The sequence below is a fragment of the Fusarium oxysporum genome, chromosome III, assembly GCF_013085055.1.
Source record: "Fusarium oxysporum Fo47 chromosome III, complete sequence".
Lineage (NCBI taxonomy): Eukaryota > Fungi > Ascomycota > Sordariomycetes > Hypocreales > Nectriaceae > Fusarium > Fusarium oxysporum.
The window spans coordinates 1,433,666-1,457,673 of record NC_072842.1 but is presented as its reverse complement, the minus strand read 5'-3'; the positions used below and the strand labels follow the sequence as shown (position 1 = coordinate 1,457,673).

Genomic DNA, 24,008 nt, shown 5'->3' with positions numbered 1-24,008 from the left:
GCTGCCAAGAGTGGTTGGAACATACTTTTGCTTCTTTTCAGCGGGTTTCAAGATCTAGGAAAAGCATAATCAGCATGTTTGTACCATGGTAAGCATTGTCAAATCTCACCTGAAAAGAACACAGCAAGCTCTCGTCGACACTCATCATTGCACCAGCATTGTCAAATTCACCACAGTAGTTGGGCGCACTGAATAGCGTGACCAGCTGGCGCTTGGAGAAGAATTCATAGCCGTCCTCAACAACCTGGTGAGCTCGGCAGATTAGGTCCATATCATGTTTCTGAAGGAAGCGCGAGACAACATCCGGACCGAATGTGAATGAGACACCACGGTCGTTTTCGCTCCAGCCAGTAATATCTTTATCTGGATCAGACCACAAGAGATCGCAAAGAAGACCGCAGTCAGGGATCTAGAGATCTGTCAGTATCTCTCACTCGGAACAATTTGCGCCTCCATCTCGCGCAGTCCAGGCTACTCACATCAGTAGGTCGCATGACACGGCGAATTTGCTCCATAGAGTTGAGGTCAGGGCTGAGGCCACCGTGCATGGTAAAAATCTTCTCGTCGATGATAGCGGCGATAGGAAGGCAGTTGAAGCAATCGGTGAATGTTTTCCACAGCTTGATATTGTAGCGACGCTTGCACTCGTCGTAGAAGCCATAGATTCGGTTGATAGAGGCGCACTCGTGGTTACCTCGGAGGATGAAGAAGTTTTCGGGGTACTTGATCTTGTAGGCAAGGAGCAAGCAAATGGTCTCAAGAGACTGCTTACCTCGGTCGACGTAGTCACCGAGGAAGAGGTAGTTGGCCTCAGGAGGGAAGCCACCGTACTCGAAGAGTCGGAGGAGATCGTAGTACTGTCCATGGATATCACCGCAGATCTATTAGGGCACGGGCAAGTCAGCAAAAGGGTTTTCTTGATTGTCCAAGACCCAGAACAGAAGCGCCCATATCAAGCACCAACTCTCAGACCGAGGCAGCACGAATGCTGGCCAAAAACATACCTTGATTGGAGCCTCGAGTTCGAGGAGGATGGGCTGAGAGATGAAGATCTCACGAGCCTTGGTGCAGAGATAACGGATCTCGGCCTCAAGTAGCTGAACTTGCTTGCCAGGTCGGCTGCCTCGCACCTCGAGTAGCCTGTCGATTATAGAGTCGAGATCGACCTCGTGTTGGTCTGCCATTTTGAGAGAATTTGCTGGCGAGAGGGTGCCCGCAGTAGAGTTAAGGGAGGGTCGCGTGGGGGAGGAGGAAGGCGGCAGACAAGATCGCTAATCAGAACAACTGCGGGGGTAACTTTGTCGACCGAAATATGATACCAGATCGATACACTTCGCAAAACCTGGCCGAGTCAGCCGGTGAAACCGGAAAGCAAGAAGATACAAGGCAATAAAAAAAAAAGAGAGACGTGGAAAAAAGACAAGTCGAAGAAAAATGTGTCCAAACTCGCAAACGCCGCGACCGACAAGAGGGTGAAATTTTGACGATGAATGGATGGACAAATATGAGGCAAAAGACAAGTTTGGGTTAGGTTGCGTTGCTTTGCGGGTGAGTTGCGTTGCGATGGTGGAACAACGAAACGAGAGGAGTCTAGAAAAATTGGAGGGGAAGCAGCCGAAGAAGCATGAAGAGGGCTGTGAGCGCGAAATGGGTACGGGAGGGGAACAAGAGGGGAGACGAGACGGCGCGGCGCGGGCGAGCGAGCGAGCAATGAATTGAATGGGGCGCACACCAGTACCAACGCCAAATGGTAACTTACCCGTGAAGGGATCACGTCTCTAATGGAGCGAGCGATTGGAGGATTTTGCGTTTCGAAAGATCGAAAGCGCAGAAGAGCAAGTTGATCAGCAATAGCAAATTGAGTCGTCGTTCGATATTGAATTGCAAAAAAGAAGCAATCAGATCACGTTGGATATGGGGAGAAAACTGTCGTCGTCGTGGTTGCCGCAGTGGGCCACCGACTTGGGTTGTTGATAGCTGTACCAGAAAGAGACAGGTAGGTACAGGGCGTCAGAAAATGAGGGGCGAGCAAGATGCTAGAAGCCAGAAGGGGGAGACAAAACACCGTCAGCGCGAGCGAGTTTTTGTTATCCTCGTCTTCTGGTCAAGCAAGAGTAAATATTGCGTCGACAAATATGTGACGCTTCGTCGCCTTTGTAGGATATATAAGCAGGGTCCAGTAAAGGGCCTCTGTATCGTCGATTTTGATGATTTTCTTTGAGATATGAGAAACGATGTTCTCTTCGCCTTTTTATTTATTTATTTATGTTATCGTCGTCTGGTCTGTTGGGGCAGCCAAAGCGGGCGCGATCAGGGAATTTGGAGTTGGGGGACGGAACACGGTGGTTCGTCAGTCGTCGTCTGGGGCCAAAAGGAAATGGCGGATCAAGTAACAAGCAAAGCAGCTCTTCACGAAGACGAGCGGTTTGTAATATGTTCGCAGAGAGTGTTGGCGATGTGGCTAACACGTGGATAGAGTCTTGGTCTCGGTCGTCGTCGGGTTGAGTTGAAGGGTTGAAGTTTATCCTCTGACCTGAGGGAACGGAAGGGGGGGAAGTTTTCCAATTTTTCCTGGGCTTTCACACTCGCTCGGTCACTGAGAAGGTGGACTCGTCACAACCACCAAACAGAGCTGACCCGACGCTTGGGCTTTGGGCTGCCTACACTAAATCGTACCTGCCCTGGTCTGGAAAGACGCTAGTACACAGGGCCCGGATGTGAACCTGGAATGGATGGACCTGGGACAAGTACGGGACTCGGGGAACTGACCCTCAGTGGCACTCCGGGTATGGGGCTGCTGAGGGTAGCTATATTTTTAGTGGGAAGCCGCTACAAATTGCTTCTCTCACCTGCCCATGCCTCAGTGTGACCTGAGGTATCCGACAAGACAGGTGGACATCGACAGAATCTTGGCTTTTCTCATTGATCCAGTACATAGCATCTGCATATACAACAATAGAGACTGGAACGTAACTCATCTTGACATTTCGGAGCCCCTCTTCAGTTATTTCTTGTCGTCCTGGGTTACTTTGTCTCTTGTCTCGCTTGCTTGGCTCAAATCACCGTCTCATTTCCTTCTCGCTGTAAGTCTCATTTGCTTGCTGCCCGTTGGGTGCCCAGGTATGGATACCCTCACCTCATATCGCGTCTTGAGAAGCCCTAACTACTAAACAAAAACCTTGATTTTTTCCTGACAAGCAAGCTTCGCCAGGGGAAAATTGCTCCTTTCCTGTCACTAGGTAAGGTAGTTAAAAAAGGGGGCGTCTCAACTCTGGAGGCTCCTGCATAGCTTTAGCGACCGGATTCGTCGGCGCTTAAGACTAGAGCAGCAAGTAAGAGAACCCAAGTTAAGCAAACATCAGTTTTCATCTGGCTCAGCCTCTCTCAGCTCTCTTAGCATCGGTCCCCAAGTCCCGGAGAAGAGAGGCTCTTTCCTTATTAGTTAATCACCCTAAAGTTCGAGTGAGGAAGACGCTGTCGCGTGTAGGTTGCGGATATAAGAAGCTGATTCGTTCGACATGAAGCGCATCGAGAACAGGGGTTCCTTTACTACCAGGATATGATACAAAGATAGACAGGCCCAGTCGTATTGCGATCGAATACGTAACATCCACTTGTTCCATTCCAGTTGATAACGGTTACGGCAGAGCTCACTCCCTGACTTCAGACTTAACAAAAAGTAGCCTCATCCACTCCTCAACAACTCCTCCATAAACCCCATGGGATTTCTCAATTGCGCATGCAAGAATCTCGCCACTCAAGCCCAAGGCAACACACAACGGCACATGTCCTTCCTTTGCTGCATGATGCTGATCCCTTTCGAGGTCTCTGATGGAGGATCGAAAAACACCAACCAAAAATCAAGAACCTTGTGCATATGGAGAACTAGCTCTGCAGAGCTAAGCTCAGCTCCATCCAGAAGAGAAAAGGAGCATTGGATGCTCCGATTTAACCATCTCATCCCACGTAAGCTCGATGAGCATGTCGGCTAACGATATGTGTATCACAGCTTTATTATTTAGTGATTAGACGAGTCAGATATCAGAAAAGACAGCGAGACACCTATCTTTGTGCTACCAAAGCTCCTTCTTCTGAAGAAAATGACCTCAAATTACTCACCGACCATTCATTTCTCTCTCGTCTATTGCGTCAGTACGTGTGCCCCGCTAGGACGCGCAGGAGCCGGTGTACACATACAAACGGTGATGCAAGCAAACGAATGGACGAGTGTGGCTACATCATCATACATCCAGACCATGATTCACGTGACATCACAGACAACCTCCATCATCACCGCCACTAAAGAGAGTTATAAGATAATGCTTTTCCACATCATGACAGATATTCTCCATTTTATCATGATCGAATTATGTCACAGAGTTTCCTATTTCCGCTCCGGGTTTCCCTTTGATCGTAAGGGGTTCCGTCAAAGCATGGTCGAGATATTGTTGGACTCGGTATTTGATGGAACTATGCTCCAAGAGTCATACTGATCGGTTCAGATTCCACGATCATTAATTTTATACATTTGTATCGTATCCCACTAACCGTACACATTCTCAAGCCGCAATCCATCGCTGAGCTAAGTCCGTTCATTCCCATAATCCATATAGGAATCCTTCGCCAACGCCTTTTCCATCCCATAATTCCTTCTCAGAGGTATTAACCCTGTAATATTTGTTTCCCATCCTTCCCTTGAACGCCAAGCTCATTAGTGCATCTGTATGGCCCTTTATACTCTCTGAAATGAACCCGCATGACAAAAACCGCAAGCAATCAAAATGCGCCGGTTGTGGTGAGCGTTTGCTTGGTATATGCCTATACGTTGAAGATCATTTTCTCCTTGTTGATGTCCTCCGCTTCTTTGCTTTACTCGCTCTGGTCTTACCACCCGCGGGTTCTACCTCCTCCTTCACACCTGCCTCAACTGTGGCAGATGCTGCAGCGTGGTCGACATCCATACCCAAGCCTTTAAACTCTTCGTCATCTAAATCTGTAAGGTCTTCGCTGAGCATGCGGATGGCATCTCTCCCGGCCCAGCGCTCTTCGAGAACAGATGTTCCCTTGGGGTCATGACCCTTGAGGTACCAAAGTATTCCTCCATCTGTCAGAGGATCCGCGGGTTCTAATCCAAGACTGCCGTTAGATTGTGGCGGTGTGGGAGGCCCCGATTGTGCCGGTTGAGGCTTCGACATATAACCATCTGTGTCGGGGGGTGTATTGGATGAGTTGACAGTGTTAGGGAGAGACTCGTGTTTTTCGACAGCACCTGCCTCTGCGAGATCAGATGTATCGACGTCAATATTGGTGCTGACCTCAATATTTCCATTATCTGAAGTAGTTTCCATCGCATCTCCACCCTCAGTGGAACTGGCCTTAACAGTAATTTGAAGCTCGGCATCAACCATAATAGTGTCGTTGGCTTCATCACTGAGGTCAGTTGGTTTATCTTGGCTCGTCCCAGTCAGTGGTCGGACGTCCACGCTTCTGTCAATGATGTTCTCCAGCTCCTTCTTCAAGCCCTCGAAAGGCTTTTGGGAGATCTCCGACTCGATTCTCAAGGCTGTCTCAAGGTGTGGCTGAACAGCCTTCAATATGCGTTTTCCCAATTTTCGGCGCTCTCGCATATCTGAGAAAGTGGTTTTAGCAGGCGGTGCGTCGACAGCCTCAGTTTGAGTTGCAACCGTAGATGACTCAGGCGGTGTTGTAGAAATACCAGTACTGATTACATCGCAAAGATCTAAAGCAAAGGACATTACTGTCACATAAAAGCGGGCATTGACGCGGCTTTGAAGCTTGTCAAGGCCGTCCTTGAAGAGATCTTTATCAAGTCTGAAATAATTAGTCCAAAGTCAAGATCAGCGGAGCAATATATGCACTTACGACATTGCCCTGTCAACAGCAGGGTTGAGAAGTTTCGCGACAGGGAAGTAACACTCATCCACAAATTCTTGTTCAAGTTCACCAGCGGCAACCTTGATCTGCTCCCGTTCCACAAGCTGGGCTGCAAGATCTTTGAGCTGCTCAAGCTCAATAATCAAATTCTCGGCGAATTCAATGCGTCTAGCAAGTCTGATCTTTCCGCTCGGCCCCATGGCTGCGAAGTCACGTCGCGTAAGCTCCATCGAGGAAAAGGACTCCATCTGAAGCTGCAGACGCTTTAGAAGTGCTGCTCCTCGACGGTTCTCACGCTTCAGGGTCCAGTAGCGACATGCCTGGCTCAGGAACTCCTTGCGTTTAGGAAATGCGAATCTTTGAATCGAAGCGTCTACAACTTCAAACACGGCCTGTGGTATAATAGGTGCACCTGCAGGAGTTTTCCAGACGTTTTTCGGATTCTGGCCTCTCTTTTTGTCACCAACGACTGCAGACTTTGTCCCAGTAAGCTGTGTTTCATCCGATGGCTGTTCTGAAAGGGCGTTGCGCTGCTGCTCTGCAATAGCATTCGCAACAGCGGTGTTATCAGCCCAGATACGATTCCTCATGGTTCTCTTATAGAATTTCTTGGCTGCCTTTGTGGCCTGTTGAACACTATGCTCTTGCACATAGTCAGGCGGGCAATGCTTATCACAAAAGGCCTTGAGCACCATACCGCCATCCAACACAGCGAGAGCACCCTGGCTAGTCTTCATCTTAAGAAACAGCCGGGATCTCCGCGCACAAGTGACATGAAATGCTTGATAGCAGTTCTTGTTTCCGCACTGTATGCACGCGCCCATTCGCTGTCGACAGATGTAACACGTCAATTTCCAACGGTTTTTCGGCACCTTTTCTACGTCCATGACTGGTTCCATGAACGTGTGGTTACCCAAGGAAACCTCAGGAATCCACATTGCGCAAAGCAGATGTGCCCATTTCGAGGAATTTGTTTGCTTGAACGCACCGTCGGTGTTGGGACAGAAGATACAAGTCTGCTTTGAGTCAATATAGCAACTCGAGAAAGTGTTCTGAACTAGACTTACAGGAACTGAAGGCCCACAGAGCTGGCATTTGCGGCAGAGCCACTGGCCTTCTGGGATAAATGGGACACCATAACATTCTTGATGAACTGCGAGGTTGCAGCCATCACAGAACACAATCGCGTTGGTGTTTTCGCAGTCGCCGTCGTCGCAAATGGCGCATTTTGAGTCAGGCTCTTCACCCCCTTGCGGCTCACCATTTACAGCGGCGGCAGAGCTTGATCGCGGACGATGGGTTTGTGGAGGCTTCGGGTTCGGTTTTGGAATTCTCTTCTCAAGCACATGCCACTCCTTTTCGATCTTTGTCATAGTGATTTCGAAAACTTCGCGTGTTATAGCTGGAACGTCGTTTTGCCTGCGGTGAGCATTGTATCGCCCAAGCCAAATATCGTCTTGTTCATCCATATCATATTCGACACGACCGATTCGTGTACGGTAGACCGGCCCGTCAGACGCTGCCATAGCAGCATCGGTCAATTCTGCGTCATCTTCCATGGTAAGATCAGAAGATTTGATTAAAGCTTGGTCCGGGCGCAGGTAGTGGTCACTCTCCTGATAGCCGACATTACTCATTGACTTGTCGACAAAGCGAGCCTGGCCAAAAGTTTTGCTCTCATATAATTCGATGCTGTTGGTTTTACGATATGAAGGTAGTTTAAGATCCAGTTTCTCTTTCGGTGTCTGGTTTTGAATGGGTAGAATTTTAGGTGTTTTTGGTGTTGTGAGAAAGTCCAGCGGCTTGCTGCTGTAAAAGCTGACCACATCTCGGGTCGGTCGACGAGGGCGCCGTAAAGGTGTTTCAGTAAGAACATCAGCAGCATTCGACTCTGAGCGACCTTGAGGATTTGGTGTGTTTCCAGTTGATGCGGGGTTTGGTTGTCTCGATGGGGTTCGGGTTTCGTCCAAAGGTGTTCCGAATGCCTGAACCACTGATAAATCAGGTTGTTCTTGGGGTATGCCATCAACCTGTTCAGATCGCAGGATCATGAATGTAGCATCAATATCTAGGTTAGGATGGAAGTCCTCCCAGCTGCGCTCCTCGCGGGGCTTATAGTCTTCAGCCTGCTTCACAGCAGTCGCCATGGCTGCAGCTGAACCCCATTGCATTTCCTCCAAGCCATCATTGCCAGCAGCTCGCGTGCGAGCGCCTCTTTCTCGTCGAGGCATTATGGATGGAGAAGGGCCATTGATAGCCTCGCGCGCAGCTGCTCTTGACCTCGATACTGTTGATGGCCCAGTCGTATTCGGCGTGGTTAGCAAGTCAGCATCAGCGAAGCGACCACCGCCACCAGCCCCTCCTGGAATATATCGACGTCGTTTTGGTGGTGGTTCAGTTGCGGAGGCTGCCGCGAGGGCTGCTCTTGCAGCACGAGCAGCATTGGTCGAACCCGGAGGACGACCTCGACGTCTTCCGGTAACGGGTCGCCTGGGAGTCGGAGATGCCGGAGCCATCTTGAGCGAAGCTAACGGCGATGTAAACTTGAAAATCGAAGCGTCGCTGGCGCAAGCTTGAGATGGATAATCGCGTCAAGGGGGAGGTGGCGCGCAGGCTCGGTCCGAAGCTTGGCGAAATCACCAATCATTTGAAAGGCGCCATACACACCAGAGGAGCTTTCTTTATTATTCCCGTAGGATTTACGGTCAAAGGAAGACTTGTTCGGTGAATAAGATGATGGGATTCGCGACTACAGAGGAGGTGATGTTCTGCCTCGGGCAAGGAACGCGTGAAGTTGGCGTGCACGGTCCCTGTTTAGTCAGCGGCATCCAGGGTGAAGGTTGACATAAAAAGGTCACCAGACTCTGACATATTTTCGCGCAGCACAAGCTGCGACTTGCTCAGATTAAACTTTCAGTATGCTTCAACAGTGTGACTTTGTTTATGCAGCTCATCTGCCAGTTTGTCTCTTTCTGGCTTAAGCTCATGGGCCGCATCTGCAACGTGGGGAAGCAGATCTAGCATTTTGATGGAATTGCTTGATCAGATCTGACACGACTCATTGTACCTGGCATTGCTGGCCTCAAGTGACGTAGAATCTCCCCATGTAAAACGTCCTTGTTTTCGACTACAAGTAATGCCAAGATTTGTTTCCCCAGTTCGCAGATCGCCGTTGCTTGCTGGTGCTTGAAACCTAGTCAGGCCATCCCGATTTGGAAATAAACTGGGAGAGAAATCTCTTGACCTTATGATGAGCATATGTTATCTGATCCTAAGCTTGTCTATGCCTGCATTCATGTGCTTGAGAACTTTTCAAGGGGATCAATCATTAGTTGGTAGGATTTTCTCTTTCTCTTGCGCCCACCCGACCTGGGACTTGTTAGTGACTCCAATGGCAATTAATGACTGTTTGAATAAGACTTCTTGGCTCCGCAAATCATGGAAGCAAATGCCGAAGCAAGATCTAGAGATCTGCCCAGGGTCTAATTTGAGATCCTATCATATGCTTCCCTGATGCCCACTCTTGTTGACACTTTGACGCCTGTGTAAGCGAACTGGGTCGACAGTGCAACAGCTCATTACCGCCTTTTCCTTAACATCCAATACAATGACAGTATCATTCATGATCAGTTGTCAAAAACTTGCAAGATGCCTAATTGTTGAGAACAATATTCGCCGCCTGGCGACATCCATAGCACCAAATCTACATCGCCGACAGCAATGCGAAAGCTAGATTTAAGCACCCACAGAACTACTCCGACGCTTGTGGTGCATGAGAGCTTATCCATATTCACGATGGCCTCAGATCTAACGATCCTAGTACGTGTCCCTGGCCGCGGGGCCATCCGCTTCGTTCCACTCCGTTGCCTCGGCGGCCCCAGAACGGGCACGACTTCCGGGCGGATCCAGGTGCTGGCGATTCTTGTAAGCGGCCAATGATTATCGATGCATCGTCAGTTGCGGTGTCGTTATATGGCGTTCAGTGACTCTGAACTTAAGAGCTTACATCATATAACGGTGACAGCATTGTAAAATGTCATCAAAGAAGTACGGCATTTCTATGCCAGGTAATTCAAGTGGTCGTAGACAGATAGATAGATAACCCACATCAGGATCTGAGATCACAGGCTAAGATACCTCTAGACACTATGGTTGATATTGGTAACCTGGTCTACTGGCTGAGTTATGCATAGTAACTTTTGGCTTCCCCTTTGGAATTTCATTTGCTCTCGCTTGTTGAGGCTTCTCTAACCACACCGGAACAATATTATTAACAACGTCCTATGTACCATTTCAGGATATGCTCTCGTTTCTCATGGGTAGCCGGAAGCATGAGGCGATAGACTCCAAGGATAATCACATGCCCTACCATCACCAACGATCTCAGAGAAATACCATAAATAGAGTCCTAGGACTTTACTACTAACTTAGCCACAGCCTGAATTTCTCCAATTTGAACGCTATCACTACCCTCGTCGCCACCGTGATACTGTCATGGCAACTACAAATGCGAATGACCTCGAATCTGGGGTATTGACTCAGCCATCCAACACTAAATTCACCCATGCTACCATCCTCACCAAAAATTCGATGTCGCACCTCGCCCTGGAATGATGACGCCCCCTCATGGCTCAGATATTGGCCAAGCCTTAAACCTACCCTCCCTACCCTTCAATCTCTCACTCAGCCCGCCCCTCCATCAACACTAAGTGAGGTTCTCTATGTACCTTATACCAGCGGCTTAGCCAGCCCACCATCTCAATGTTCTAGCTGTGTCAGGAACAAATCGTCCAAAACCATCCGGTCATGTCTCTTTCAACACTCCTAACACTCGAACTAATCCCAAGCCTCTTTGGCCCTTCTCTGATTTAGAGCATCAGGCTAAAGCCGGCTGACCTGGTCACGTCAGCCAATAGTCTGGCTCATCTCTTGGCTTCTTCCGCGACGGCATCATCGGAGCACAAAAGGATCATTTCCCTCCAGGGGTCGATAAGCCACGACGAGTGACCTCTGAAACGATTCTGTTAGCTTTGCAATCTGTGCACGTTCACAATAAGGATTCCAAATTCTGGGACAGTGGCAATCCATGATTATTAGGATACCACAACAGTATTACAAGAGGACAACCAGAAGCACCAAGGGCTTGAACTGATAAAGGATATCATGTATTACAACAATCTCCAATTCTTCAGCATAGTTGCCTCAGATCGCATAAGCTTCAAGCCAAGTGAAGTCTTTTTTTCTTCCAACCATACCGTAAAATCAAGAATGCATGTGGGCAAATACCCTTGACCTTCCAACGCCATGTCCAGACTCCTACGTGAAAGCAAAAAACAGTACATGTTCAATCTCATTTCGAATGAGAATAACAGGCATTCTTTAGATGAAAACCTTTCCATCTATCAGAGGCTGTTGAAAGATGTGATATCTCTAGAACAAGACCGAGAGAAACATGCAGGCTCCAGAAAGGAGAAGCAGCGATGAAAGGTAAAGATGAGTTCCTATACTCAAACAAATGCAGATGCGTCATCTGCCCAAAACGCCGCCTCGCTATGCTCCATGATATCGTTGCAAATGCTAATAAAAAGTAAAACACGAAGTGGTCGAGCTTGAGTCTTCAGACTCAGCTCAACAGAGAATCGAATCATACCGAGGAGTCCAGCATGCTCCCACAGTAGAGAGGGTATATGGGTATCATATGGGTGTCGTCTTCCAAGTCTAACTCTGCTGGTATCTCATCTTCGATTTCAGCCCAAGGTCCGACCACTATGTATAGCTTGAGCCTGAGGGGCGTGGATAGGAGTGTGTGCTGTGCGCATGGCTGCACCGGATGGGACATTAGGTGTGGAATAGTCTGTCGGGCGGCTGGTAGTCCAAGTCTCTTCGCTCAAGACAGAAAGGTAGCTATTGCCGACAGTATTTCGCAAGGCCTCAATCTTCTGACGGTATATCTCACCACCGGCATCCCAATCCTGAGATTCCTTCCAAGTGGAAGCATCATCGTTAGATGAGTAAGTAGCTGGGATGTTGGTCAAGATGTTGGTGTCAACTCGTGGTACTTCAGGTGAGCTGACAACTTGCGAGTCGGTCGATAACGTGGGCGGCGACAAAACCTGGCCTCCAGGTTGCTGGGATATCCGGTAGTTTCCGTCGTTAGTCAGCGGAGACTTGGGCTGCTTGCCAGCCGGCTTCGCTACTTGAACCTCGACTGGGGTTGGGAAGGATGGGGTATCAGAAGTGGCCAAATCTACGATTCGCCTCTTTGGAGTCTTTCGCCGACGTGTTGAGCTGGTGTTGATTTCACTCATGACAGCCTTAGGCGTAGGCCGTTCCTTTCGGAGGACAGCTGGCTCTTTGGGAGGGTTGAAAATAATAGCAGGCTTGCTGACATCGACAGTAGGCACCTCAGAGACCTGTGGCTTGACGACAGGGATGGATTCGGGGATAGGGGGGCGGTCAACCAGTGATCGTCTTTCAACATAACTTGGACCACTGCCATCAATAATTACGTCGTCAGTATAGCCTGGGGCTTTGCGGAAGAGGTTAAAGATGGAGATGCGATAATCCTTGTGGGTACGAGTGAAGGGATTGCCCTCAACCCAAATCTCGTGGATGTCGGGGATACCTGTCAATCTCGCCAGTTCCATTGGGTCGACCAGACGGTTATCTCTCAAATCGAGTCTCTCAAGAGGAACCAACTTCTCAACGCCAGCAAGGCTCTGGAGCCTGTTTGCTCGAAGGTTGAGGGCTGTGATGGCAGGAAGAGGGTTGCGGGTCAAGGACTGGAGAGAATCGATCATACAGTGAGACAAGTTCAGAGCTCTAAGGGCGGTTAGGGTAGCCAGACTGTCTGGGACCTGGCTGAAGAGGTTGGAGGAAATATCCAGAGAGTAAAGTGTGTTGGAGAGGGGTGCCAGACTGTTTTGCGGAATGGAGGTCATGGAATTGTCAGCCAGACTCAAATGTCGCAAAAAGCGCCACTTTGAAGCGGGGAGGACGCCCATAGCAAGTAAGTTACCAGAGCTACCTCGAGAATGGTGATGGCCAGTCCAGGAATCGGAAAGGCTGGAATGAGAACTACCAGATCCAGATCGCCTCATGCGGTGATGGTTACCTCGAACGGGATGTGATTGCGTTCGAGAGCTGGTAGGGCGTGGAGGTGAGTTGCTCCTGGGACGAGAAGACTTATGCACAGCTTGTGGGGTGTCATCTTGCTCGTCATCCTTGCTCAAAGACTGCCTACGGCTGCTCTCTTCGATAGCATGTTCACTTGGGGTCAACGAACCGACCCGCATGTCGACGTGTGCACCAGGGGAGCTTGGAGCAGACACGGCTCGGTGAAGCTCGGGGTGAGCAATGTTACGACGAGGACTGCCACTACCCGTCCAGACTGAAGTGGGTGAGGACTGGGATTTGGAGACTCGTCGACGGCGTTTGTCCATATCATCCAAAACGATGTCAATCAAGATGTCCGCGGGATCCTCAATACCGGCACGTTTCAGAGTAAGAGAACGCAGCTGATCAGCTAGACGATCCCAGCCAAAGAATTGTCGGAAGTCGATGCTGCTAACTTCGAGAGCCTGCAGGTTCTTGAAAACGTATAGGGGTACAGCCGAATCAAATGGAAACTCTTCATAACCACGAATCAGGCGGGCACGCCAATCTGGGGCCAATCTCAAGCAAGGAATCTTGGTAAAAGCAGAATAGAGGTACTTCATGTCAGCTTCCAGGGCGGCTTTTTGGCGTTCGGTCCGGGCAGCGGATATGCTGGCTCCAATGCCGAAACTCGACCATAATGCAGACATGCCCGACATGACACTTCGTATACTCGAGACAGAGTGTATTGAATCAATATCCGAGCCTTTGCTTCTCGATCGCTGGGTATTACTGAGGAAGGAAACATAGTTGGCAGAGGATGAACTGTCGTGGAGGTTTTCAAGTCGGACCTTCATAGGACCGACATTGATGCCGAGTTCTTCGAAGCGGGAGAGTAGGTAAAATAGGTGATGAGGCGTGAGTGCCAGTTTTACAGACTTGGCATTATGCGATGTGAAGTTGAGGGTTCCGAGCGACAAGGCAGCTGCGAGCGAACTCGATGTGGAAGCGGAGGTAGATGGTCGTTCGGGAAGCGAAGTGGAAGTTTGGGAGAGGAGGGTCGCTGAGCCTGTACTCTGAGATGGCTTATGACGGACTTGGCGGCGTAGTTGAAGAGCGTTGGCCAAAGCCTTCTCGTGCGTCCGAACATAGCCGGCAAGTTGCTATCATTACCTGTCAGTTAACGTGATTAACAAAAATGCCAATCATGCTGAATGCACACCTTTATGAACAGTTCTCCGTCTTCTGAATCCATAATTATTGCCCACAACACATGAAAGGGGATACGACCCGAGAAAGATAAGGATATGTGGTTCGGAGGACGAAGGAGTGGAATCAGCGATGACGAATGGGAAAGGCACCGCTTCTATTATATCGAGGGGCTGTAATGTCGACCTATTTCACGAACGAGTTAGTGGCTTGTCAGGCTTGAAAAGTTGGCCAAGTACAAAATGCAAAGCAGATGCGAAGCGAATGGAACACAATGCCAGTCTTTTCTCGAGTATTCGAAGTGAAACGTAGGCGAGCAGGTAGACAACTGCAAGTGGCGTAAAGGAGAAATGAGGTTTGTGTTTAGCATGAAGGCCAAATGATGATTGAGCACAGCCGCGTTCTTCACTCGTCGTAGGTAGCAATGCCAGGCGTGATCACGATCGCATTCTGGATGGTCACACGCATTTGAGAATCGCTGGTGGCAGTAATCACGCAATGAGGCGGGAGATGACGGCTAAAGGAGCGATTATAGAATCGATTTGGTTGAAGACACAGAGTTTTGTCGCTAAATTGTAGCAAGGCACTGGAAAGCGCGGATCGATGTAGATGCAAGCGTGCAGAAGGGGCCAAACCGGTGGAAGGTTCCATGTAAATATGGATGGAGTGGTAGTTGTCTCAGGCAGTTGCAGTTGGGGTGATGCAGAGAAAGATAGGCAACCGCGACGCATTTTCATCACCGTCACGTTTTCCTCTCCATCACTGTCGCAGAACAGCAGGAGAATTCAAACGCAAAACAACGCTGAGCGAAATCAAGATGCAAATATCGGCACAATGGGAATGCGATCAAAAATAAAAAACCGGCACAGGAGCATCATGTACTCACCTCGTTTGATGTAGGAGAACCAGCCGCAAGCACAGCAGCAGCAGCAGTTGAAATGGAATTCGGCGACCCAAAGACACAGGGTGATTATTACGACTCGAGATATCCAAGTGCGAGTCCGATAACCTTCGAGGATTCGAAGGACCGACGAAATGGTCGAGGTTGTAGAGGAAGGAAGTCGACGTGAACCCAAGAAAGTAAGAGGAGAAGCAGACGAAGGGGAGTCTAGGAACTAAGTACCTTGTAAGTGTGAAGTGTGGGTGCTGCGAAGAGACCCATCGAAACTAACGACAGGGGGGTATCAGATGGGATTCTCGTCCTCACGACCTCGCCCGCCCACTGATTTTCGTTGCCAATTGAACGGGGCCGGGTTTTCAATTTCCATCACGACGGGAGGCTCACGCTCACCTCACCTCACAGGTTCACTCTCCGTAGCGTTGATAGCGGAGCAGATGGACATACTACGTACAGCGGGCAGCACAGCACACCCTTCCTCCACCACCCCAGGAGTCAGGACACCCTCTCGCAGGATGGGTTTGTCCTCTAACCACCCTGGTTGGTACCCTGGCTGGCTCGTACGGCGGCTGACTGGTTCAAGGGGCGCAAGTATCTTGTACATTGCGACCTCTTTGGTTGATGTGGACCATTGAGGTGGACCCTTGAATGGATCTTCTGCAACTTATCCCAGCGAGGGTCCAGGCCGGCGACGAGGGATTCACATTCAGCAAAGAATCGCCCAGTAGCAGTTCCTGAAATGTTTCCAACACGCAGCGGACTGGCACCTCAGTCTCTTGCAGATTCATAGAGGGAATGCATTCTTCACAGGCATAGTCGCAGCACGCGCTGGCAGGTGAGGTCATCAGCGATCGATTTTGTGCATTGAAGTTTACGGATACGGCAGCGGTTGAAATGGAGAAAATAATACCGGGTTACAATGACAACGACGATAACGACATCGACTAAAAAACGGCCGTGGCTTGCCTCTGCAACACCCTGCTTAGCTTCACTCGCATCAATCTTCACTCACCGTCCGAGCCTTTAGAGCCTTTCGCCTGTCTATAATGGTCTTTTCAGCCAATCCGTTCCCTGTGCCACCACATATCAACTTCATCACTTTTTTCCTCAGGGATTTTGCGTTCACTGACCTCAACTCCGCATATTCGCCTCTCTCATACTTGACAGGCTTCGTCGCCAAAGTCGGTCAAGCTGAAAGACTCATACTTATATCATGGCCGACTTCACACGCATCAAATGACAGAATGTTCAATCTTCAACAATGCGAGACTGGCCTCAAGTCTGACTCAACCCCGCCACCTTCGTATATGGGGGTTAATGTTTCAAGAAGAGCTGAGCAAGAGATCATTGAAGCCTCCCCTCGGTAAATCAGACCATCTGATACCTTACTCTAACTGAGGTTCAGGAGTGGCTGAAGAACATGGCTGGATAAGGACTGTCAGTTTGATGTTGTACCGGGCACGCCGCGAGCTCATGATATCTTGTGGTGAATGACAGAAGACAGCACGCATCACCGAGCCGCGCCGCCAAGTCTTCGGAGGTCTTAGTGGGGTTATCGTTGGTGGGGGTGCTTGGCGTTTGACCAGGATAGGGAGGACATGGCTAGAGGCACAGGGACTCGGACGAGTCACAGGCGAGAATCCGAGTGCTGCGCTTGAGATTGGTGATAACCGTTCCGCTGAAATAACCATTTCAGCGATAGTCGCAAGCCGCTTATTTCCTTTAGGGGAGGCTAGGGACGTTGCAGTGTCGGAACTCCAGTCCCTGATGGGCCCTTAGTGCTGGACCTTCATTTCCAACAGCCCGCCCGGACCAGTCCAGGCTTGAATCCCTTCAGCAGTAAACAAACCACCATGATAATATTACGACGATACAAGAGGGACACTGGCCAGTACGGTCAGTATAAAGATCGAGTACGTGCACGAGCATCAGCCACTGCCTGTGCCCAGCGTTCCATACCAAAGACCAATGTCTCACGGACCATGGTCATGGGCATTGATGACCAAGCTCATCAACACCATAATTTTGCGTTGTTTTCGTTGTTTGTTTACTTAGTGACGGGCATGCCGTCCTCCAGCACAGCAGGTGTTCATATCGGCGGCGCCCTCAAATTGACATACATAGTATTACTCGAGAAAGAGATGAGAAATCCGCAAGATGGACAGAAAGTTCGCAATACACTACTGGCGTTGCTATAACGGGAAAATGGCACATTTCGTTTTCTCTTTGCAACATGGCAGCATGGTTACTTGACAACCGAAATTTTGGGATTCCCTGCTAGTGGAGCGCCGGCATTTGATAGAGATGATGCATCGAGCATCTGGAGAAGAATGACATGCAGCGCCTGATTACACTGATTCGCATGTTTCTCTCTTGTCCGGTCGATGACGGCCCTGATGTGTGATACAAGACATCGCACATCATGTTAAAATATCTCCATGTCTGCCGGGCTCCTTAAGCGAAAGTCCCGATATATACAGGGCCGCTGTTGCAACGAGCAATATTGCTGGCGGATGTGACTTTTACATTACTGCTGTGAATACATACAAAGGAACAACATATCGTTCATTATAATAATGAATATCGCAATGACTAGCCAACCGTTAAATGCTGTCAACTTCAAACACCGGAATACCACCATGATCAACCACCCACACCACCAAGCGACTCGGCCCATTCCATGGCTTCATCATTTCTTGATTCAGTAGCTATCAGCAGCACCATCACACGCAACATCAATACCGAATCCACCTGCAACCCGACGCGTCACGGTCAGATGGCTGTCACGACTATCGATGGCACATCTAAGACACGGCCGTCACGCAGCACAGGTATTCGCTACCACGAGACCTCCGACTACTTTCTGGACAGTTCCCTCAATATCTTATGCTTCTACCACGCGCATCTCCGTCATGAGGTTTAAGCATGTGGGAACGAACGCTTTCTCTCTGTCAACACGGTTCCTCTTCCGCCAAAACACCCCTTGCTTCTCTTCATTTGCGTTTGATCTGTCGAGGTTATGGTCCATCATGACTAGGTATCCTCGCCTCTGTATCTCTACTGCGCCTTTGAACTTTGCGGAGCCTCTGGCCATTTCATATTCTCTTGGCGTTTTCGCTGCGGTTATGTCATACCTCCACTAAAGCTCATTAACATTATTCTATGATTGGGAGTCGAATGTCATCTTGCTTGAAGGTCCTCGAGGGTACCTGGTCGAAGTTCCACTCCCGATGTTAGGTAGCGGATACTTATGGCCTGCAGGCTGTTGAGCTAGCTCTCTTTATCCCTGCCCATTAGTGGATGCTCATCCCGCTCCGCTGAACCATTTCAAAATGCTCAAACTCACGATGATCTTTAAACAATCTCAACACTTGCCAAGACAAATTCAAAGCTAACGAGCATCGCCGTAACTACAATAAAAGAGGTGGTCAGTGTTGTATCATCGCTACGTCGGCTTTATTCTTGTCGTATCAGTTTGCAAGAACCCTATAATACCCACAACTAAACAGGCCGATCTCGTGCATCTTCGCTGTATGTATTACTCTGTTCGGCATACCCATTACAGCTGTAGATACCCTACGATGTCAGAGACTGGAACAAATGTGGTGTTGTTACGCAAGAAACGCAAGCCAAGTCTCTGTGGAACTGCGGCGGCATGGCTGTGTTTGCTAAGACGCCAGTAAATCCTGCGCCGCTCGTAACGCGGCCCGTAACAATAGATACTGGTCGAATATTGAATACTAATAAGCAAAGTCGAAAGGAACTCAAACAAGACCACGAAACAGCCATGCCCATCTCGAGGCTCAGATATCCTGACGATAGCTCTGATGAGTCTACGGCCAGAGAAAAGGTCTAGACCATTGAATTCCAAGTCAACATCAGTCTTCCTGCCCGATTCGGTAATATATCTTGGGTGGGCATATAACGTTCGACATACAAGCCGCTGCTGCAGGATAATATCCTTCTGCAGTCATGGTCACAGACGGTGTTTGAGCAGGATGCAGCCGTCAAATGCAGCTCAAATGGCCATGCTTGGTCATGTTTTCGAGAAAAATCGTGAAGTACCCGTACCAAGCCCCAGACTCTACATGCCGAGATCTCAACGCTTTTCGGAGATGTTCCTCTCTTTCTGGCAAGAAGATCCAGCAACACAAACAAGGGTTCAGCGTCTAAGAGCCAGGATATCCTTATCGTGCACTGACCATGATTTTGGTGTAACCCATCTGTATACGCTGTTGGTCCGAGTCATGTTGTCTCAAAATTGCTTTTTCCGATGATAGACATTCTTGAGAAACCGTGTTCCATACAGCCTCAGTCTGGGGAAGCAGTTTAAACCGTGAGTCAGATATAAATTTCTCATATCACATCTCATGCCACGTTCCATATTTAAGCTCTTGGACGCGGCCTAGTGGAGCTAGTGTCCTTGGAAGCAGACGAAAAGAAGCCATTCTCGAACTTACAATGCATGGCCTTGAATTGTCTCACTCATTCCTAGGACCCAGCAGGTCACACTGGTTTCAGATTGTGTATTCTGTCACGACTCGCTCATACAAGGGATCAACAGGCGAAACAAATGGTCCATTATAGTATGAATATCGCCCGTCTCGAACTTGTTTATGTTGAACACACGCCACTACGGAGACTGGAGACGATCTACGCAGATGCTAGCGGACAGAGGATCTAGAGTGTGTGTTAGAGATCCATCATTCTTCTGGCAAATAACAGAAGTTTCTGTCCCTCCAGTGTGTCTCATCAATTAGATGATGCTCTTTGCCATGTAATTGGATCGGCGACTTTGCACCCTCCTCTCGTCTGACTCTGCGCTACCGGCGGATGTTCTAGAAATCAAGGGATGGCAGCCAACCAATGATGGAAAAGAGACCACCATGCCCAGATTGAAACAGAGAGCACATGATGCACAATCTCGCATTCCTCACTCTTGATTTGGGGTGGCAGAGTGGCAGCTCGGTCGATGACCGTGCTAAAACGATCGATATTTCTTCCTTCGCCCATCATATTCTCTCACCGCTGCTCTACCCCCACGACTTCTAGGGTCAAATGTTCATCCCCCTTGAGTTCAAAGATGACATACATGACGCCAGAAGAACGACATTTCAAATATTGCTGGTTCGCTGAGTGTGTTCTGCAGAAACCTCACGTTGATTTGGCGGCAAAGATGAGATGCATCTTCTATGTTCCTTTCATATTCCATGAGCTGCATGGGGTTGCAATTCCAGCGACATCGCTTGAATAGATGAAACCTCCGGCACATGTCATCACATCCAGCAACACACGGAGCCTCCTCTGTAAGAACGTCTGCACTATACCCCTCGATCTGGTGGGGAATTGTCCAATCTCCGTTGACGACATGCCACCTTTGCATCTCAATGGAAAGGCCCCGGCTTCAATGACGAAAGGGCCGCCGTCCACCGAATGATAGAACATTTCTTGTTGGAGATCTAGCATTTACAGAAGCAAGTAGTGGGTAAGTTAGTGATTATACATAGAATTATCCCAGGTTCTATCTACTTAGACTACTTATCTTTTGCTTTGAGCCGCCCCGCTGGCGTGGTAGCCTGTACACATATCATGACTTAGTCCATCTTTTTTCAGTCCCGTCAGAGGTTCAATAGGGAGGATGATTACGTGTGACCATGTTTCACCAGCGCCTGGAACAAACATCTACATGGATAGTATGACGACCTGTAACTGAAAGACAAAGAAGATGGGCGGCGAGCATGTTACATTTAGTGCGGGTCACTGTCGTCGAAGACTACGACGGCTTTCTGATATCGAACCAAGGCATGCCCATACATAGTTTGTGCAACGAGAGATAACCATCAACTTTTATCAAGGTTAGTTAATTCAAGTCGGTTGTCCGCGATTTATCCCGAGTTACAAAACCGAGCATCGGATATGGAGTTGCGGCATCGAAATGCTCAGTGTACCGCTTACACCACGAGAAGATGGATGGCACGGCCCTTCTGTGGCTCCTTTAGTTCACGGAATCTCATATTAGCCAAAACTGTCAGACGTTTGGTGGCGGGCACCAATGGACCCCTTCATGAAGAGGACAAAGCCTCCAAGTTGGAGTCCAGATTTGGGGCTGATCTTCATCTCGACAAAAAAAAAAGTTTCCAAGATTATCGCCCGCATCATTTAACGCGCTAAAGAACAAGGGTCCCCTCGTCTCGTTCTGCCTCTGGTGCCAGTAGTGGGACGCTTCAACCTCACCGTAACCCACATCCAAGCTGACCCAACCAGAGAGTCCTTGGCTTTATGACGTCAAGCAGATGTTGTTGACAAGCCTGGATGCTGATATTGGGCTGATGCATCGGCAGTTAGACGTCGGCTTTATTCTTCAGGGTCCAGAGCGAGGATTAAGAGCGTCAGTGCAACTCGAACTCTAACTCGCACTCCCTGATAGATCGGACCCTGATATACAGGGGATCGACTGCTGATCTCACGGTCTAGCAGTGTCATGAAACATCGTCTTATCCAAAGAAAAGGTTCGCGACGGAAACTGCTATGGCATGATCTACAGTCAAAATCGAGTGATATTCATCGCCTGTTGAACTTTGAAAATACTCTAGACAAAGCAAATACCTTAATTATGTAAAGGAACGACCCCGCCAGGCCCCCGCCTGCGCACGTCGGTGGATCTCGAATATGGTGCATCTAGCGCTTGTGGCTTTGTCAAGGATAGCCTCGTTTCTATCAAAGCTGAGGCTGGCTGACCGCTTACCATGAGATTGGACGACATTGATTTGGAGGGGTAAGTTTCTCGTCTTGTTCCAGGTTTTAGAGACCCATGGGGAATGTTCCAACTCCACGATATTCTCGAAACTGGGTTGTATTCGATCCGCTGAGACCCAGAGTCCCTCTTCCAAGTCGCTTGTCTATGGTGTGCATACGCGCCTAGCTTACACACATGAATCCGGCAGAAGCCTCTAGCTTACGTGCAAGGTCTGGTTTGAGGTGGTCTCCAGTGCTGTCGAGTTCCTTGCATTCGAAAGTATTTGCATGTCGACTTCAACTAGCACAACCCTTCTGGCGGTGTCTGATCGAGGTTCATTGCAAGTCGATTTACAAGTCTCGGATATCATGAGGGAAGACAGATATCAGAATGTCACTCGCTTACAAGGAGTGTTCCATGGACCTTCCAAAACGGCATGTGGATATCTTCAAATCTCATCTTCTGCGCCTCGTCCTACACGACAGTGTCTTGTATTATATACTTGCTTTTTTGAAGCAGCATGTACCTGCACGTGTAACTCTGGATATGTGATAATGCAATCAGCCTCGAATATATGTGTTTTGTTCTTGTCCGCCTCGGTCTCAGCCAGTGTAGTGTCAAAGTGAGCGATTTGAATATGGCAACACCTTGTAGCGACTAGGAACGTTGCTTTCTTGCAACAGTCCCGGTTTGTTGAGCAGCTTGGAGTTTGTGTGCCTGACAGATCGGTAGATTTTATCACGAGGTGCGAAGATTTCTCTTTCATGAGTGCTCGACTTGTATAAACTTACTCGCTTCCATCGTGATCCAATGGTATCTCAGGGTGTCATACAGTACTATGATATGCTCGGCCCATACATCAGATGTTCTTCATACATATTGTATACAATAAAAGTACAGGCTAATGAGACAACCCCAACTCTGGAATAAGACTTGATGGGTTTTGGTTGAGGTTTTCGCTATGATCCTCCAGGGTAGGCGACTCATGACTTGATATCCACAAGCTTCTCTAACGTCCTGAAGCCGTCATGAGCAAAGCCCTTGGTCACGTCCACCTTGTAGTTCTTGCCGTCAACTATGATGAAACCAAAGCCCATATCAGTCCACGCAGATTTGACACCGTCAAACATGGCTGCCAGGGCTCGACCCATTCTTCGAAAAGGCATTGTGAAGATGTGCTGCATGTCGAACTCATGTAAGGCCTTTTGCTGCTCCTTCGCCTTCGCCTCCAACTCTATGCGCCTCAGTTGAGGCACATACTCGTCTGGCAGCGAGAAGCGCGTCTTGAGAGCAATATCGCTAACCGGAGCGACAACGACCTTGGGTTTGAGAAATGGGACCATTCTCTTAACAGTGATTTCCAACTGCAATGGTGTGGTGGGAGCGATCTTGGATGCCTGGTAAGGAAGAACGCGGATCTGTCCAACAATGTTTGGAGTTTTTGCGATCATGAATGTTCCCATGGAAGCGAGCAGGAGATATGCTGTTCCGAACACAATACCAATCCATTGCGGTACACCTTCAGGCTGCTGTACTACCAGATGCGTAGTAGATCCTGTCCAAGCAAGTAAAAATAGCCCACTCGACCAGCAACCAAAGTAAAACCAAAAATGTGAGGGACCTTCGTAGAGGACGGTTGGGGTTGGTTTTGAAGCGAGACTCTTGATGAAGGCGTATCGACTAGGTGCCATTTGGGCAGCGGAGGCAGCAGCGGCAGCCCTCGAGGCCGTAGGAGTTCGAGCTGCTTTCACAACAGGTCCAGCAAATCGGAGGACGGAGGTACTGAAGAAACGGGATCGGAGGAGGACGGACTCGGCACGAGGTGCAAGGAGGGGCCGGAGGCCGGGGAGGCAGAAGCCCCTTGCGAGGCCAGCCATTGCGGGAATTGAGCTCCTCGGAGGAGAGTGTGAGAGAGGCGACACCAAGCAATCTCACGGATGGTAGGAATACTTCTAGTTGCTCGGTGATGCCATCCAGTTGATATTGCTAAATGATAGTGGGCTGAACTTTCAGAAATGAAGCTATTTGGAAATTCTTATCGGTAATAAACCGGTAATAGTTGGTTCCTGATCGGACAACTTTTCGCCGCAACCCGAGGAGATAGCCAAATTCAATGTGTTGAGATGGGCTTGATTATGGCATGAGCTTTGAGAAGAACCAATATGTGAAGGAAAC

The 24,008-nt window shown here is 49.1% G+C and overlaps 4 protein-coding genes across 4 annotated transcripts; all 4 read right to left on the bottom strand.

Annotated features, from left to right (window-relative positions):
• Positions 1-33: 33 nt before the first annotated feature.
• Positions 34-1,655, bottom strand: FOBCDRAFT_217271 (PP1_NEUCR Serine/threonine protein phosphatase PP1). Its single transcript, XM_054703755.2, has 3 exons — positions 1,005-1,655; positions 480-881; positions 34-409 (listed from the first exon to the last, which is right to left on the bottom strand). Exons 1-3 carry the CDS (start codon positions 1,182-1,184, stop codon positions 38-40), a joined length of 954 nt encoding a protein of 317 aa, XP_054559730.1. The 5' UTR covers positions 1,185-1,655; the 3' UTR covers positions 34-37.
• Positions 1,656-4,514: 2,859 nt separating this feature from the next.
• Positions 4,515-8,635, bottom strand: FOBCDRAFT_217265 (PHD-zinc-finger like domain-containing protein). Its single transcript, XM_031175806.3, has 3 exons — positions 6,963-8,635; positions 5,884-6,911; positions 4,515-5,832 (listed from the first exon to the last, which is right to left on the bottom strand). The coding sequence occupies exons 1-3, from the start codon at positions 8,409-8,411 to the stop codon at positions 4,833-4,835; spliced, it is 3,477 nt and encodes a 1,158-aa protein (XP_031046939.2). The 5' UTR covers positions 8,412-8,635; the 3' UTR covers positions 4,515-4,832.
• Positions 8,636-11,468: 2,833 nt separating this feature from the next.
• On the bottom strand, positions 11,469-14,408 carry FOBCDRAFT_20619 (uncharacterized protein). Its single transcript, XM_031175803.3, has 2 exons — positions 14,213-14,408; positions 11,469-14,153 (listed from the first exon to the last, which is right to left on the bottom strand). The coding sequence occupies exons 1-2, from the start codon at positions 14,243-14,245 to the stop codon at positions 11,643-11,645; spliced, it is 2,544 nt and encodes an 847-aa protein (XP_031046936.2). The 5' UTR covers positions 14,246-14,408; the 3' UTR covers positions 11,469-11,642.
• An 8,184-nt stretch (positions 14,409-22,592) lies between these two features.
• On the bottom strand, positions 22,593-23,832 carry FOBCDRAFT_20608 (uncharacterized protein). The gene has a single exon (XM_031175801.3). The coding sequence runs from the start codon at positions 23,708-23,710 to the stop codon at positions 22,817-22,819; it is 894 nt and encodes a 297-aa protein (XP_031046934.1). The 5' UTR covers positions 23,711-23,832; the 3' UTR covers positions 22,593-22,816.
• Between the last annotated feature and the right edge of the window lie 176 nt (positions 23,833-24,008).